Source organism: Cornus florida, unplaced genomic scaffold (genome assembly GCF_030987335.1).
Source record: "Cornus florida cultivar Cherokee Brave unplaced genomic scaffold, ASM3098733v1 CherokeeBrave_3.0.0_Hap2_Chr05, whole genome shotgun sequence".
Taxonomy (NCBI): Eukaryota; Viridiplantae; Streptophyta; class Magnoliopsida; order Cornales; family Cornaceae; genus Cornus; species Cornus florida.
This window is the reverse complement of record NW_026775575.1, coordinates 49,937,669-49,953,823: the sequence shown is the minus strand read 5'-3', so window position 1 is coordinate 49,953,823 and position 16,155 is coordinate 49,937,669. Positions and strand designations below refer to the sequence as shown.

Sequence of the window (16,155 nt, the reverse complement as noted above, 5' to 3'; positions counted from 1 at the left end):
TAAGTCAATACTACTGATCGCCTCCAAAACTCAATTTTGGCATGATATAATTACTATATTATCACTTCTAATATAAGAAGCATAGCCACAACTAGATTGTATCCTTGTCTTATCATCAGCCAAAAATAATTTTGGCATTGTTTGAATCAGTCTGTAAGTTGACCAAACTTAACTAAAGTTGTTAATTCCAAATTGCCGTTGTGATAGCTATGATTTGCACTTTTAGCCTCAACTAGTTGAAGGAAGAAGTTGAAAACATTTTTGCTGACGTGATGCTAGCCTCCCAAATACCTAAAAAAAAAATTCAATTTTTTTTATTTTTGAGTACATCCAACGTAAAATGTAAAATAATTTGTCAAAAATTAAAGAGTAATTTAATTTTTTTAAATTTTAATTTTTTTTCTTCGTAAATATTTTACGACAACTAAACACAAAATTTTACATTCAAACAAATGGAGCCACTTCGAAATTAATTAAACAATTCTAGTATTTGATCACCTAATTTGAATTTTACATTAAAAAAATAAAAATAAAAAATAATAAAAAATAATAAAAAAAATGTGTTACATATAGGGGTGGCAAATTACGACACGACACTAGTTAAAAGGGTTTGGGTTTGGTATAACGGGTTTGAATTATAAAAAGGTCGACAAGATTAACCCGTTTACTTAACCGTGTCGAGTTAGAATTAAGGGGTTCATTCAACCTATGTAACCCGTTTATGACCCATTTAACTCAACATATTATAATCATGAATGTGTCTTATGTAATATATTACTTGTTTAAACCTGTTGGAACACTAAACCAAATTTTAGAAATTTCTGAATATTGAGTGTTTAAAGGTTCATTGTCTTTGGAAGATTGAAGGCCATTTATTAGGTTCATGTTCTTTGAAAGACTAAAAGATCTTAATTAATAAGAATCTAAAGTATTCATGTATCTAGTGAATTTATGTAACCACAAAGTTATATATACCGTCCTATGTATTGTGTTGAAGATATGAAGAAAAGAAATAGAAAGTATCATTTCAGAAATTAGAGTATTTTTTTTCTTTTATTCTGTTTTCCTACAAATTGATATCAGAGCCAATTTTAAAGAAGAAGGTAGCAGAAAAAATTTGAAAATTATCTCATGGCAAATACAAGCAATTGGGTTTCTCTTATTCCTTGTTTCAATGGAGACAATTATGATTATTGGAGCAACAATGTAAAGATGCGGCTCAAATCAATGAAGTTATGGAATGTTGTTGAAGAGGGTTTTGATGAACCCGAAAATGAAGATAATTTAACTCAAGGACAAAAGAATGCTTTGAATGAGAAGCGAGAAAAGGATAGCAAGGCACTTTCACAATCTACCAAACAATTGAAATGCCGATCTACGAAAGAATTGCAAAAGCCACCAAATCCAAGCAAGCTTGGGAGATTATACAAGCGGCATACAAAGGTGAGGAAAAAGTAAGAAAGGTACGTCTTCAAACCTTAAGATCAGAATTTGAGAAGTTAGATATGAAGGAGAATTCATCCATTTCTAAGTATTTTACAAATGTTACATCCATAGTAAATCAAATGGCTTCCAATGGAGAAATTTTAGAAGATCAAAGAGTGGTTGAAAAAATTCTTCGCAGCTTGCCTAAAAAATTTGATTATATTGTAGTTGCCATTGAAGAATCTAGAGATCTCTCTTCCCTTTCTCTAGATGATTTATTGGGAACTTTGAAGGCTCATGAAATTCGGATCAATCAAAGAAATTATCCTCATCCTCCTCCTCTTGACCAAGCTCTTAAATCTCAAGTTTTAATTACGGGAAGCCGTGGTTACAACCATGGTCGAGGCCATGGAAGGAGTGGAAATTTCCAAGGAAGTGGTTCTAATTTTCGTGGAAGAGGAAGAGCTTTTTCAAAAAATGAAAATTTTTCTAAGGAAGATGAGAAAAATCAACACACAAATTTTTCACAAAGTAGAAGAGGCCGTGGTTTTTACCAAGGAAGAAAAGGCTATGTTGAATGTTTTCATTGCAATAAACCCGGTCACAAAATTAATGAATGTTGGTACAAACAAGCTAAAAAAAATGAGACTGGTTTTATGCATGAAAACAAGTCTGATTTCCATAAAAATGACTCTCATGAAACTTTGTTGATTGCATGCCATGGTGATAATACTGATGATGTATGGTATTTGGATAGTGGTGCTAGCAAAAACATAACCAGCAACAAAAATCTGTTTTCAAATTTGGTTGAGGTGGATCATGGCTAAGTAACAATTGGAGATGCCAGAGCTTACAAAATTCAAGGCATTGGAGAAGTTTCATTGAAAACAAATTCTGGCAAAATTGAGAAAATGTCGGAAGTTTATTATGTGCCCGGCTTGAAAGGTAATTTACTTAGCACCAGTCATCTTTTGCAGAAAGGATATGATATTCATTTTCATGATAATGCATGCATCATGACAAAAAACAATCAGCTTGTTGCCAAAATTGGGATGGCGGCTAACAATCTTTTTCCTCTCAAGCTCCAAATTGCTAATATTTCTTGTTTCACTAGTGTTAACAAACGAGACTCCAAGTTGTGGCATGACAGGGTTGGACACTTAAATTTTGGAAGTTTAGAATTGTTGGCGTCAAAGAAAATGGTGGAAGGGTTGCCTCAAATTGAAAGTATAAATGGAATTTGTGAAAAATGCATGCTAGCTTGGAAACCAACATAGAGATCCATTTTCTTCACAATCCTTGTGGCGTGCCAAGCATCCATTGGAGCTTGTTCATGCGGATTTGTGTGGTCCATTGCCGATTCCATCTCTTGGAGGTAATAGATATTTTTTCCTATTTATTAATGACTTCACTAGAAAAAATTAGGTATATCTTCTCAAAGAAAAATCTCAATCATTTCAAGCTTTCAAAGATTTCAATGCCCAAGTTGAAAATTTTTCCGATTTTCCAATTAAAACATTAAGAAGTGATCAAGGGTGCGAATATCTTTCCAATGAATTTGAGAGGTTGTATAGAGATATTAGCATACGACATGAGTTAACAATTAGACGCACACCACAACAAAATGGTGTGAGTGAAAGGAAAAATAGAACGGTCATGGAAATGGCAAGATGCATGCTTAAAAAGAAAAAAATTGGCATCAGAATTTTGGGCGGAAGCAGTCTCTTGTACTGTTTATTTGATCAACAGATCTCCCATAAAAATTTTGAAGAATCGTACACCTCATGAAGCATGGTATGGAAGAAAGCCTAGTGTTCAACACTTGAAGATTTTTGGAAGTGTTGCTTATGTACATATTCCAGATGTGATGAGAAATAAGCTTTGATAATAAGGCCGAAAAATGCATTTTTATTGGGTATAGTGAAAGGTCCAAAGCCTATAAGCTATACAATTTGGAACCAAAGAAAGTTGTGATTAGTAGAGATGTAAAATTTGATGAAAATGATTCTTTTCTTGATTCAAAAACATGTGTTTTTTCAAATGCAACAATTTTTTATGATTTTCAAGTTGAAGAAATTAATGGTGAGTTGTCTTCAACATGCCCCTCAAGTGAAGGATCCTCTCAAGGCCCTCCATCTTCTCATAGGAGGAAGACAAGAAGCTTGTAAGAACTTTATGAATCTACCAATGAAGTGAATCAAGACAACCCTGTCTTTTTTGCTTTCTTTGCAAGGGAAGATCCAATCTTTTATGAAGAAGCATACAAAAAGGAAATTAATGCCATTGAAAAGAATGGTACATGGGAGTTTGCTAATCTACCACCAAAGAAAAATTCCATTGGTGTGAAATGAGTTTTCAAGACAAAGATGAATCCATATGGCTCCATCAACAAGTACAAAGCACGGCTTGTTGCAAAAGGTTACAAACAAAAAGAAGGGGAGGATTATAATGAGGTATTTGCTCTAGTCTCTCGACTTGATACCATTTAGTTTGATAATTTCTCTTGTTACCCAAAATGATTGGAAGTTGTTCCAAATGAATGTTAAATCCACTTTTTTGAATAGGATCCTTGAAGAAGAAATTTATGTTGAACAATCTCTTGGGTTTGTAAAAAATGGGGAAGAACACAAGGTGTATAAGCTTAACAAAGCTTTATATGGCTTGAAGCAATCCCCATGAGCTTGGTATAGCTGCATTAATTCATATTTTGAGAGAAATGGTTTTCAAAAGTGTCCTTATGAACACACACTCTACATAAAAAATGATTTGGAAGGGGGCTTCATGATTGTGAGTCTTTATGTTGATGACTTAATTTTTACCGGCAATAATCTGAAATTGTTGAATGATTTTAAAGTCTCAATGATGAAAGAATTTGAAATAGCGGACTTGGGTGAGCTACATCATTTTTTGGGCATTGAAGTTCATCAATCTAAAGAGGGAATTTTTATTTCTCAAGAAAGTTATGCTAGAAAAATTCTAAAAAAATTCAAGATCGAGCAAGACAATCCCGTTTCAACACCATGCATCACCGGAATAAAATTAAGCAAAAATGGTGAAGGAAAACTTGTTGATTCTACCATATTTCGAAGTTTGGTTGGAAATTTAATGTACTTAACCGCTACAAGGACCGATATAATGTTTGCGGTAAGTTTGGTTAGACGATTTACGGAGAGACCACATTCAAGTAATTGGGAGGCTGCAAAAAGAATTTTGAGGTACGTGAAAGGAACCATTGATTATGGTATTTTTTATCAAGCAAATGTTCCGGTTAAACTTGTTGGCTACACGGATAGTGACTTGGCAAAAAGTATTGATGATAGTAAGAGCACATCCAGCTATGTCTTTAATCTTGGAAGCGGTGCAATTTCATGGAGTTCGAAGAAGCAACTTATTGTGGCTCTTTCTACGATGGAAGCGGAGTATATTGCTGCCTCACTTGCCAGTTGTCAAATCATTTGGTTGCAAAGTATTTTGGAAAGTCTCGAGCACAAGCAAATCAGTCCAACTATATTGTTGTGTGACAATAGTTCAACCATTTCAGTTCCAAAAGATCCAGTTCTTCACAGGAGAACTAAGCACATCCGTATTCGTTATCATTTCTTAAGGGAGCTTGTGAATGAAGAAGTTATTCATGTCAAATATTGCAAAACAGATGAACAAATGGCAGACATTTTCACAAAGCCTCTTAGTGGACAGTTTTTCAAAAGAAATGTTGCAAGATTGGGAGTCAAAAGTAAATTTGGTTTACGGGAGGCATTGTTGGGACGCTACACCAAATTCTAGAAATTTCTGAATATTGAGTGTTGAAAGGTTCATTGTCTTTGGAAGATCGAAGGCTATATATTAGGTTCATATTCTTTGAAAGACTAAAAGATCTTAATAAATATATATCTAAAGTATTCATGTATCTAATGAATTCATGTACCCACAAAGCTATATATACAGTCTTATGTATTGTGTTGAAGATATGAAGAAAAGAAATATAAAGTATCATTTCAGAAATTAGAGCATTTTTTTTTTCTTCTATTCTATTTTCCTACAAAACCTAATTACTATGAATAGTTAAGTTATTTCAATATAAACCTTGTCTATGCCTTATGATTTTTCTTTTTCTTTTGAATATTTGGGTTAATGATGACAATTTTTTTTCTATTATTTAGCATTTGATTAAATATTAATGTTTCGTTTTGATAAACAAGTAATTAAACGTATTAACACGTTTACCTGTTTAATAAATGGGTTGGGTTAGTGTTGAGGCTCTTGACACGATTATTAAATGAGTTGGGTTTGTGTTTACCTATTTAGTGTAAAACCCTTACATCGACATGACACGATTATGACCCACGAACACGAATTGCCACCCTTAGTTACATACAAAAATAATGTTATATTGAACTCATAATGCAAAATTGATCTTGCTATCTTTTTTTTTTTTTATTCTTTATTTTTTTTTTTTGTAAAGGATATATATACGGCGTATATTATAATCCCGTATGTGTAATCTTATTGTAAATAAACATATGGACCAATCATATGAAGGCTAAGTATGTTTTTATATGCAATATGGAATTTTTTTATCCACTAAAATTCAATCCATAACTGAACCGAGCTGTATTTATAATCGAACCAATACATGTAGACCCAAATTGAATCATTGTTTTAAAAGAATATGTGTGGATGGTGCACCCTAAACAATATCATGGATTATCTCATTAAGGCTATGTTCGGCTGTATGGATTTGGAATCTTGAAATTGGAATTGAAATTGGTGAAATTGGAAAAAAGTAACCTACAAATTTGAACAAATTTTTTCTCTAATTCCAATTCCGTTAGCTACATAAAATTGAAATTTTGAAATTAGAATTCGTATGGGTGGAATTAGAGAAAATTTTAGTTCAATTTGGTGAGTTATTTTTCTCCAATTCAAGTAATTCCAATTCAAAGGCTCCAAATCCATGCAAACAAATAACCTAAAAGGGTATTTTAATACCTCATTATCGGTGCTTGCCTTATATATGTTCAAATTGAGAAAAACATGATTTTTGTCTTTCTAATAAAATTCAAGTTTATTTAAATTTAAAAATGTGATTTCACTTTAAATCTTCAATTTGTTTATTTTTTATAAAACTAATAATTAAATTTCAAAAAATTTGGTTCTACTAACGGGCCAATGGCTTAGCGGTACCAAACTCTTATTTCCTAAAGGGAGGTCAGGGGTTCAAGTCTCAAAAGAGACAAGTGTGTGTGAGTACCAACTAGGAAAAAAAAAAAAAGATTTGGTTCTAAAAAGAGGGGTAAACAATTTGCATGTTCCCGCCTAATGTGAGAACTTGAATCTTCGTAAGTTGGACTCGCAGACACCTCGCCTCATCGAATACCCACTCCATCCCGCATCGTTCATTATAATTATGTGGATGGTTGAATGGCTTTGGGGTGGGGAAAAGTTCCTTCGTTTATATTGATAAATTATAATTTTGCATATTAGGTATGCATTAAGCACACAATGTAATCGAGTATGTTTGGGATTGCTTCTCTATTACTTAAAAACGTTTTATTTTGAAAAATTGCGTTTAAATGCGTTTGATAACCATTATAAGTGTTTTGAATAGTTACTAAATTTAGTTCAGTAGAGCACTTGAATTAAACTATAATTTGGAATCTTTAAAACTGCATTATGAGTAGAGGAATATTTTAGGTGACTCTTTTTCATTAAACAATTTTGTCCTTTTAATTTTTTATAAAGACAATTACACCAATTCCTTAATAAAGTTCCTATTATCAAATATGGTAACATCATATTATAGGATATTATTGTAAAACTAGCAATAGAAGTGTTAAAAATTAAAAAAAAAAAAATTTGTCACCAAATAAATTAAAAAATAATTTAATGTGATTTTTTATTTATTATTATATTATGTCACCAAACACGCTTATTACTGAACATTCATCGAAAGTGCTAACTCACTGGACTATCGAGACATCTGCTTATATATTATTGTGACGTTGTTACAATAATATTAAATCTCAAGTTCTAATTGAGAATTTGAATATTGTTCTTATCTGTATAAGAGAAAAGATATTATTATCATGGTTTAAAATTTGTTTCATTATATACTTCGTTAGATTTGGAATTGTATTACAAAAACTCTTTCTTAAATCTCCCAACCCCGCCTGCCCAGCCTCTCCATTTAATAAAAAGTTTTAAATAGAGATAGAACAAGTATGCTAGGGGTAAATTGTAATGACCTCTTTTGAGATTTGAACAAATTACATACTGTTAAACCGATCAACGTCTATTATTTTAATATTTTTTGAAATTTAAGGCGTGCGCTCAACAACACCCCTTACGTTTTCTTTATGGCAGATATGTTTGATTAAATTTTATGAAATGACAATTTTATTCTATCCTATAAAGTGCAATATAATATATATTTTTAGGTAGGAATGAATTTTAAAAAATCAAAATAACAAACACTTAATATTAATTTACTTATGTTTGATTTGTCTAAATTTGAAAGGCACCAACGTAATTTAACCCTTAAGGGGACCAAGTTGCCCCGCTGCCATTCCCCATATAGAAGTGCGAAAATGCCACTAAATTAGTGCCTTCTTCAATAGTGGACCGTTGATTTTTGTAAAATAACTATCCAAGTGGACAAGTCACATATATATCTAATGGTCGTTGACTGACTTTCATCAGGTCATCTGAGCCTCTATTGGTGGGCCCATACATCACGATGACGTGGGTTCAACGGTCCCTCGTGGCCCAACTAAAGCTATATTCTCTATCTAATATTCACAATTAAATTGAAATTCACTCTCAATTTAAGAATGTTTGTAATATCCAATGTACTACTAACATCTTGAAAATAAATACTACATATTTGATAGAATGTGATGATTGTTTAATCAAGAATGCATACAGGATTCGGCCCAACCAAAATGTCCCTTTTGATAAATATATTTTCATTATACGGTGTAATAATAGCAAATACATTTTTTTTTTTTTTTTTATTTTAACGATTCTTATCACTATAATATCAAGGATAAATTATATTGTTCCTTAAAGTTTCGTCAACATACACACACCTCCCCTCTTGTTTGTCAAATTACGATGATCTCCCTTGAAGTTTGTATCTTAGTAACACTTTGTTCCTTTTTGTTAATGGCTATTAGTGGTCAATGCAGTCAACAATGATGTAAACATTTTTTTTTTTTTTTTTTTTATCAAAAGTTACAATAGTGCCCTTTTCATTACCCTTCTTGACAATTATATCCCCACTTACTCAAATGGAATTACACCAATACCCTCCGACGTTAATATTATATTATTACTGTTTGTTGTCGTTCCTTGTTAAATACCTTAAGCATGCTTTTTGGATCTGCAACTCTTTGTTTAGTCTTTAGTTAAATCTTATTAGGTCTTGTTTGGAAAACTTTACTATTAATTTGTTTTGGTAAGGAAATTGATTATCTGCCAAATTCCTAGAAAAAAAAAAAAGGGGTGAATACCAGAAGATATATATATATATTGTATAGTTGTATAATAACAACTTTCGACAGAAGATACAGGGAATTTGGCGGAAGATAAAAAACCACGAACATTTAGTCACATACTTACTTGTCGTGATGGTAGACTACCAGAAACCCTAAATCATCCCCTAACGGGTATCAAGATATAGAGAAGTGAGAAGAGATGGAGAGAAGCAGTTAATGCGATTTAATGGTAGGTGAAAAGTAATTTATTTTTTTTATTTTTTCCATGAATTAAAAAGTAATAATAAAATACATATGGACTTAAGTCACATAGAGCGGGAGCGGGAGCGCAGGAGCTGCATACCCCAAAAAATCTTAGAGCGGGAGCGCCGCTAGAGCGCCGCATTATAAATATATAAAATATTAATTTATAATAGTAAATATATGTTTTAAATAAATTTCATGCAAATAAAAAGATAAAAATAGTGAATCAAATATGAGTCCATTACAACCGATATAACCTGCTTTATAAAAATACATAAATTAACAAATATAACAATCAAACAAGCTATTTTATAAAAATAAAAACATAACAGTGAATAGGGCATAATAGAAAAAACAATGTTAAAAAACATTGTCTTTTATATATTTAACCTACTTTAAACTCTCAAGATGACAATCATTGTCTTTGAAATGGCAATGTTCAAAAGCATATGAAAAGTATATGAAATAGGAGAGAGAATATGAAATGATGGAACGAGAATAAGACTATAAGAGTGAATCAAGAGTCAATTACTAGTAAAAGAAGTTCAAAAATCACGAACCCAACACTTAATAGCAGAAGAAATCATAATCAAAATATGAAAAGTTATTCATTCATTTCTTTCTTTACTAATAAATAAGTATTATTAAATATTAAGTATATTGTTATATTATTTGATTTTTACCTATAAAGGACAGAGTTTACTTAATTAAATTAAATTGATTACTTTTTGACATAATTAACCTTATTTGGTCTATTTAAGTTGGGTTTAAATCGAAATTTCTCAAGATTCACACTAAATTCGTGAATTTATTGTCAAAAGTCGTCGAATTCTTGAACAAAATATGTAATTTTACCTTACACAATTTGTTGAATTGAACTTAAAAAATCAGCGAATTCGTAAATTGAATTCGCGAATTCAAAAACATGATAGCGTGAATTTTTGGCGAATTTGCTCTTAAAAAGCCAATTCATGCGCGGAGTGATAGAGCGCCAGAGTTTGAGCGAATTATGTGACTTAGATATGAACATTTTGATCTTTGAAAATTTGAAATAAAATACCATATGTATAATAAGGACAGAATTATAATTACACAATAATAGTTGACGTCATCCAATTACATGAGAAGTCAGTGTAATTTGACAAACAAAAAGAAAGATCTATATGAATCGACGAAATCTGTCGGTAATTTACCCTAATATCAAATCATTTAATGATACACATACAATCTCGTTGCACTGTGCGACAGTAGTGAACCCGTTTTTTCAGTAATTGTGTTAATAAAATCTTATCACCATAATATCTAACATCTAATCAGTTAATTAATGATACCCGTTAATAATACAATCCGCACAATAAAGTGTTTGCCGGGTGGGAGACGTAGAGCATCATCCCAACGGAATCCCCCACCACCTGACCGTACGAATTCTTGTGGACGACGATTAACATCAACTTTTAAATTTGTTGTAAATGTAAATATTGGTAGTGGGACCCACTAATCCGAATCAGTGTGTGGATTTTTCAGACGATTAACGACACGTATAAAGAGAGCTTTGTGGTCCATACGTGGCCTCGTATAGTTACGTTACAGAAGATCTTGTCTCCATATGAATGGGGGACCTATGACTGTGAGCTCAAATATCCATTCCTCTTACACCTCACCCACGCGCACTTCATGCACGCGTTTATTGTTCTCACTCTCTCTCTCTCTCCTCTATTAAAAAAAAATAGTTAAGCCATCATTATCTCAATCTCTCTCTCTCTCTCCGTTTTTTTTATTGTTTTTATAAAAAATGTTACTCCATTGATCTCAAAGTCATCACTCTTACTAATACAATAAAAAAATATTTAACAGTGTCGTGCCATAAAAAAATTAGACTCTCCTGACATCTTAAAAATTTTGGGACATAGTGACTATTATTTAATTGTTATGTTATAATATTTTTTTATATATATTAAAATTTATGTGTAAAAAAGATTAAATATTTTTTTCTAATTGATGAATTAAATAAATGAGAAATAATATGCAATATTGTTTGTTGATGGAATTGAGCTTGCCACGAGCACAGCTGCATAGTCAATTTTGTCTATAGTTGTTTTGTGGTTGTTAATGGGGGTTGTAGTTTGATTTTGGTTGTTAATGGGGGTTGTAATTTGATTCAGGTCAAAGAGAAATAAATCTTAAATAGAATTTGTCTTAAATGCCATGCCATTTTGTTGTAAAGTACACCCTTCCTTTCATAATTAAAAATAAGAATGACAAAATTTGATATGACATAAACAAGTTTGAATTTATCTTAAATGAATTTGAATTATAAACGGGTCGATACGATTAACCTATTCAATTAATTGTGTATGTTAGGATTGAGTGGGTTTTTCAAAAGTTCTGTTGGAATGCTAAGGATATAATGTCTAATTTTGATAAATAGGTCATTAAACAGGTTAACACGTCTAACCCGTTGTACCTGGACACTGCTCACTCTGGCTTTGATACCACTTTTATCAGGTCACACGTTTGATCATGTGACCCAAAAGCTTAACCTTTTGGATATTGCTGTATACCCACCCATATAAGTCCACGGCTTTTTTCATATATCTTTCTTCTTTTTCCTCCTTTTTTATTTTTATTTTTTTATATATTGCATGAGAACCAAAAATGCAATTAAATTTTTTTTTTCTTTGGAGGCTCACTTGTAATAATAAGTTTCCCTCCAGGAGATAGATTAAAAATTTTGAGCAATTGGTTGTGAATATATATATGAAACCATTGAAAATGATTAATTGACTGAGAAAATTCCCATATGAAACCATTGAAAACAGAATAAAGATGTTCAAACAAGTGCCTTGCCAAAAGAGACGAAAAACATTGAACAAGTATACAGAATTACTCCGCATATTGTTATATATATTAGACTCGTATTATATATAATATTTGTGATCATATTACAAAAATTACAACCCATGCATGGTTAAGCTAACAATTCAAACCGTTCTTGCAAAAATGAAAACAAGAACAATGCATGTATCAACAAGGATCGAGAAAAAGGAAAAAAGTTAATTAAACTCGCGGATTAGATGTGAGTAACATCTAATTAATGCAGGAAATGTCGTCGAATTTAGGGTTTCGCTCGGCCCTCCAAGTTAAGGTCAAGCACAAGCTGGTGGTATCTTGGCAATTCCTTGACGTTGCAGCTCCACCAAAACACCATCCATAGATGGAGGTTTTAGTCCAAGAGGAAGTGGCAGCCATGGCTTTGACATAACATCTCCAATAGCTGCATCTATGCTCTCCTTCGACTGTACATTACACAACACATCCATAAAAAAATTAAAATCATATATATATATATATTTTTTGTTTACCAGCTAACAGAAATAATCATCAAGAAATCAGTTTTTTCTAGCATGAGAAAGTTTTTTGAATTGTGATTATTGTGCTTATTATTGTTATTATTTATTATTTATTAGTTTTTCCTAATTAGAAAAGAGCTGGTGCTTCATGAATTATCAGGTCCTAAAATCGATAGTACGTACTACATTCTAATATACTAATTCATGGAGTACCAAAAATATGAAAGGAACCGAATGGAGGGAAACTCACCGGATGAAAGTCGAGGGGAGGGTGGGGACTGGTCGGGACACCAATGCCGGGGTCTACTTTGTACATGGCATGAGGTGGGATGCCGGGGACCGGTGGAGAAGGAAATCTCTGCACATAAGCCAAATCTAATTCTATAAGAGAGATGATGCCATTATATTGAAATGCTTTTCATTGACCCAAACTAAGTTAGGTACATAGACTTGAAAGACTCCAAAAGAGTAAGGAATAGGTAGTACTCACTGATGTTGCCAGTGGTGGTGGAAAACAAGGTGTTCCTGAAGTGAGAGAGTTCGAAACCTGTACCAAAAGAATATGCTAATTTAGAGAGGGAATAAGACGTCACGAAGACTTGGGATAAAGAAATTGAAAAATGTTCTCAAAAAACATAACACAGTTTTTAAATAATAATAAAAACTACTATATGAAAATAGTCATTTTTCATATTTGATTTTTAAACAACATATTTTGAAAAATCCTAAATTGAATGAATTGTGGTACTGTTTTCTGATTTTCAGTTATTAAGAATATAAAATTGTTTTAGAAAGCTGAGCCGAAAAACTTATACACACACATAGAGAGAGAGAGATTACATGATGGTGTGAGTGCCAAAATGAAGGGTATGGTGGTGGTTGTGGTGCAGGAGGATGTGTAGCTGGTGCCAATGGCGGTGGTGGTGAAGGAAATGGATGTTTTGGCCATGTCGACGGATGACCCCACACGTGCAAAGGTCTAAAATGGTGCAAAGGAGACATGGGAGGGAAGCCCATGGTGGGTGCAACCCAAGGGGTAATGTCTCTTTTGCTTCCTCCAGTGGCGGTGCCGCCATACATTTGCCTTCTCTGGCTCCAGCTTGCTGCCTCAGCTTCTCGAGCTAGCAAATGTTTCCTATGCGATCGATATTTCTGCAAAATTCACAGTTCCTCAACATTATAATATTATTATTCCTCTTTTTCACTCAACCAAGAAAATAGCTCTTTTCATATTAATAGGTCAACAAAATAAGTGAACATTGAACAAAAAATATTAAGTGTTTTCAAAACTTTCATTAAGTCTTAAATTAATTAATAACAGCTTATTTGTGATTGAATTCCTTATTTTAATTTCATTCTTGCCTCCAGCTTATTTGTGAATTGTGTGTGTGAAACAAAATATGAAATCAAAACTTTGTTTTCATTTTCTTACATGGAAATTGAACAAAAAAGTGTTTTTTTATACAAACGCGTAAAGATAAACAAATATGCAACTCTAAAACATATACCATAAGATCTAGGAGTAAACACTGTCCAAATTAAAATTATTTTGAAACAAAACTTTAGTTCTTTTTTCATAAACTAAGCATAGAGAAAAGCAAGGAAGTGGGACAAAATTTTCTTCAAAGCCAAACAAATCTATGAACTAAATAAAAGCTCGCTATATTTAAAATTAAGAAAATAAATTCAATTAAGTACAAAACTAAAAAAAAAAAAGTAAATATGGAATTTGCAGGAGCTAGGACATACTTGAAGATGGCTAGCAATGTTGTGGCGAGTGAGACAATCAATTCCCATAAGCTCTAAAATCCTTGAAGGGACTGCCTTATCCACACCTAGCTGCTCCACTGCTTGCACAAATCTCCTGTGTAGTTCTGGTGTCCAATCCACCTACACACAATTCAACAAATTATACATACATACATACATACATACATACATATGTATATATACATTCTCTAGAAAAGAAAGACTTATCTTATCCCAATCCTTGACTAAATTCTTTCAATAACTTTTACAAACTAGTCTGAAACATCCATGGTTCTCGTGAGCTTTGTGCACCCATGAAGTATGTGAAAATCCATAAATGAGAGAGAGAGGTGAAGTGAATCTCTTCTTCTTTATTTAAAAAAAAAAAAAGAAGAAGAAGAAGAAGAAAGAAAAGAAAAAAAAAAAAAGAAGCTCCGTTTGAAAATAGTTTTATCCAGTTATTGAGAATTCGTTTAAGAAAACTGAACCAAACATGCCTTAGAGTTATAATATGGGACAATTTTTGTTTATGGTACATGCGCTTCATTTCTTTGTAACACATAAAACCTAATTACCATGCATCTATATTACATGTTAGCTTGAACCCCATATTAATTACTAAATAATAAATAATTATGTACCTTCACTTTTCTTTTCCCTTGAGAATTATTCTTGGATTGTGCAGATGATGATTTCCTTCTTCTCTCACCTTCCTTCGTCGATGACTGATTTGCCCCCACAGATTCCTCTCTCTTGCTCACAATTTCTTCTCCCGAAGAAACTCCCTTTCCCTCCTCCTTCCCGGAATTACCATCCATTTTTTCCACCGAACCAGACTGGTTCATCTCCGATTCCTCGCCCCCACTAAATGAGAATTCAGCAAGAATTTCCGGGTCCATCTCCAAATCCGGCAACACATCTCCGTCCTCCATCCCGACGAAGAGGTCATCGAAATCAATACTGTCGAGCAAATTCCCGCCGGAGAAGTCCGCGAAGTCTTCGCCTCCGATCTGAAAGCTCTCCATCTCTCTCTCCTTTTCATCTCTGCAGGTGTTCCCCAAAGGTGACACAGCAAGCATTCCAAACTGGATTAACAACTCAAATGTGCCCAACACACACACACACACACACACACTTGTATATGCTATATATGTGGTGCAACAACGTAATAGTATTGCATGCAATCAGAATAACTGTAGGGTATGAAGATAGAGAAATTAATGATTTTTCCTTCTTCTTTCTTTTCAAACTTTTCCGGCGACGTTTCTCCGTTGAATCTGAGGAAGATTGGAGGGAATTGAAGGACTAATAGTAGTTGATGATTGACGTTAATGTGTTAAATGGTTTTTGTTTTGATGCTATATTTAATTTTTTTTTTGCAGTGTAAGTGGGAGTGTGGAGAGGTTGATCTCCACCACAACTTGTGTTGGGGTCTCACAGATTTGTATTTATGTTTTTGTTTTCAAGTGTTATTATATATATAATATTTCTCAATGCATTTGAAATTTGTGGATGGCCTTTTTTGACATTTCAAAACAAAAGAAAAAAAGAACTTAGAATTACCCGTGAACTGTCTGTATAGTTTCTGCAACGAGAGGGAGTGGGGGTGGTCCTAATTTGATGTCGGAAGTGTATATACATAATATATATAGATATAGATATAGATATATAGACACGCACGTATCAACTCATGTATATCTCTGTGTATATATAGATATATATATATATATATATATAGACACACACATTATCATCAGTTTATGTATATCTGTTGTACAGTAAGAGAAAATGATGTTATCATAAAGTTGGACTAATTGGAACTGGATATGTTTTAACTTTTAAGTCATACTTTATGCGCTTCCATTATTGTTTTTGAGCAATGTTATGATGAC

At 32.6% G+C, this 16,155-nt stretch overlaps 2 protein-coding genes across 2 annotated transcripts; one reads left to right on the top strand and one right to left on the bottom strand.

Annotated features, from left to right (window-relative positions):
* The first annotated feature begins 1,367 nt into the window (after positions 1–1,367).
* Positions 1,368–2,252, top strand: LOC132309261 (uncharacterized). The gene has a single exon (XM_059807582.1). The coding sequence runs from the start codon at positions 1,368–1,370 to the stop codon at positions 2,250–2,252; it is 885 nt and encodes a 294-aa protein (XP_059663565.1).
* A 9,777-nt stretch (positions 2,253–12,029) lies between these two features.
* On the bottom strand, positions 12,030–15,714 carry LOC132306438 (transcription activator GLK1-like). The gene is made up of 6 exons (XM_059803822.1): positions 14,905–15,714; positions 14,264–14,404; positions 13,355–13,666; positions 13,005–13,061; positions 12,765–12,872; positions 12,030–12,460 (listed from the first exon to the last, which is right to left on the bottom strand). The coding sequence occupies exons 1-6, from the start codon at positions 15,340–15,342 to the stop codon at positions 12,311–12,313; spliced, it is 1,206 nt and encodes a 401-aa protein (XP_059659805.1). The 5' UTR covers positions 15,343–15,714; the 3' UTR covers positions 12,030–12,310.
* Between the last annotated feature and the right edge of the window lie 441 nt (positions 15,715–16,155).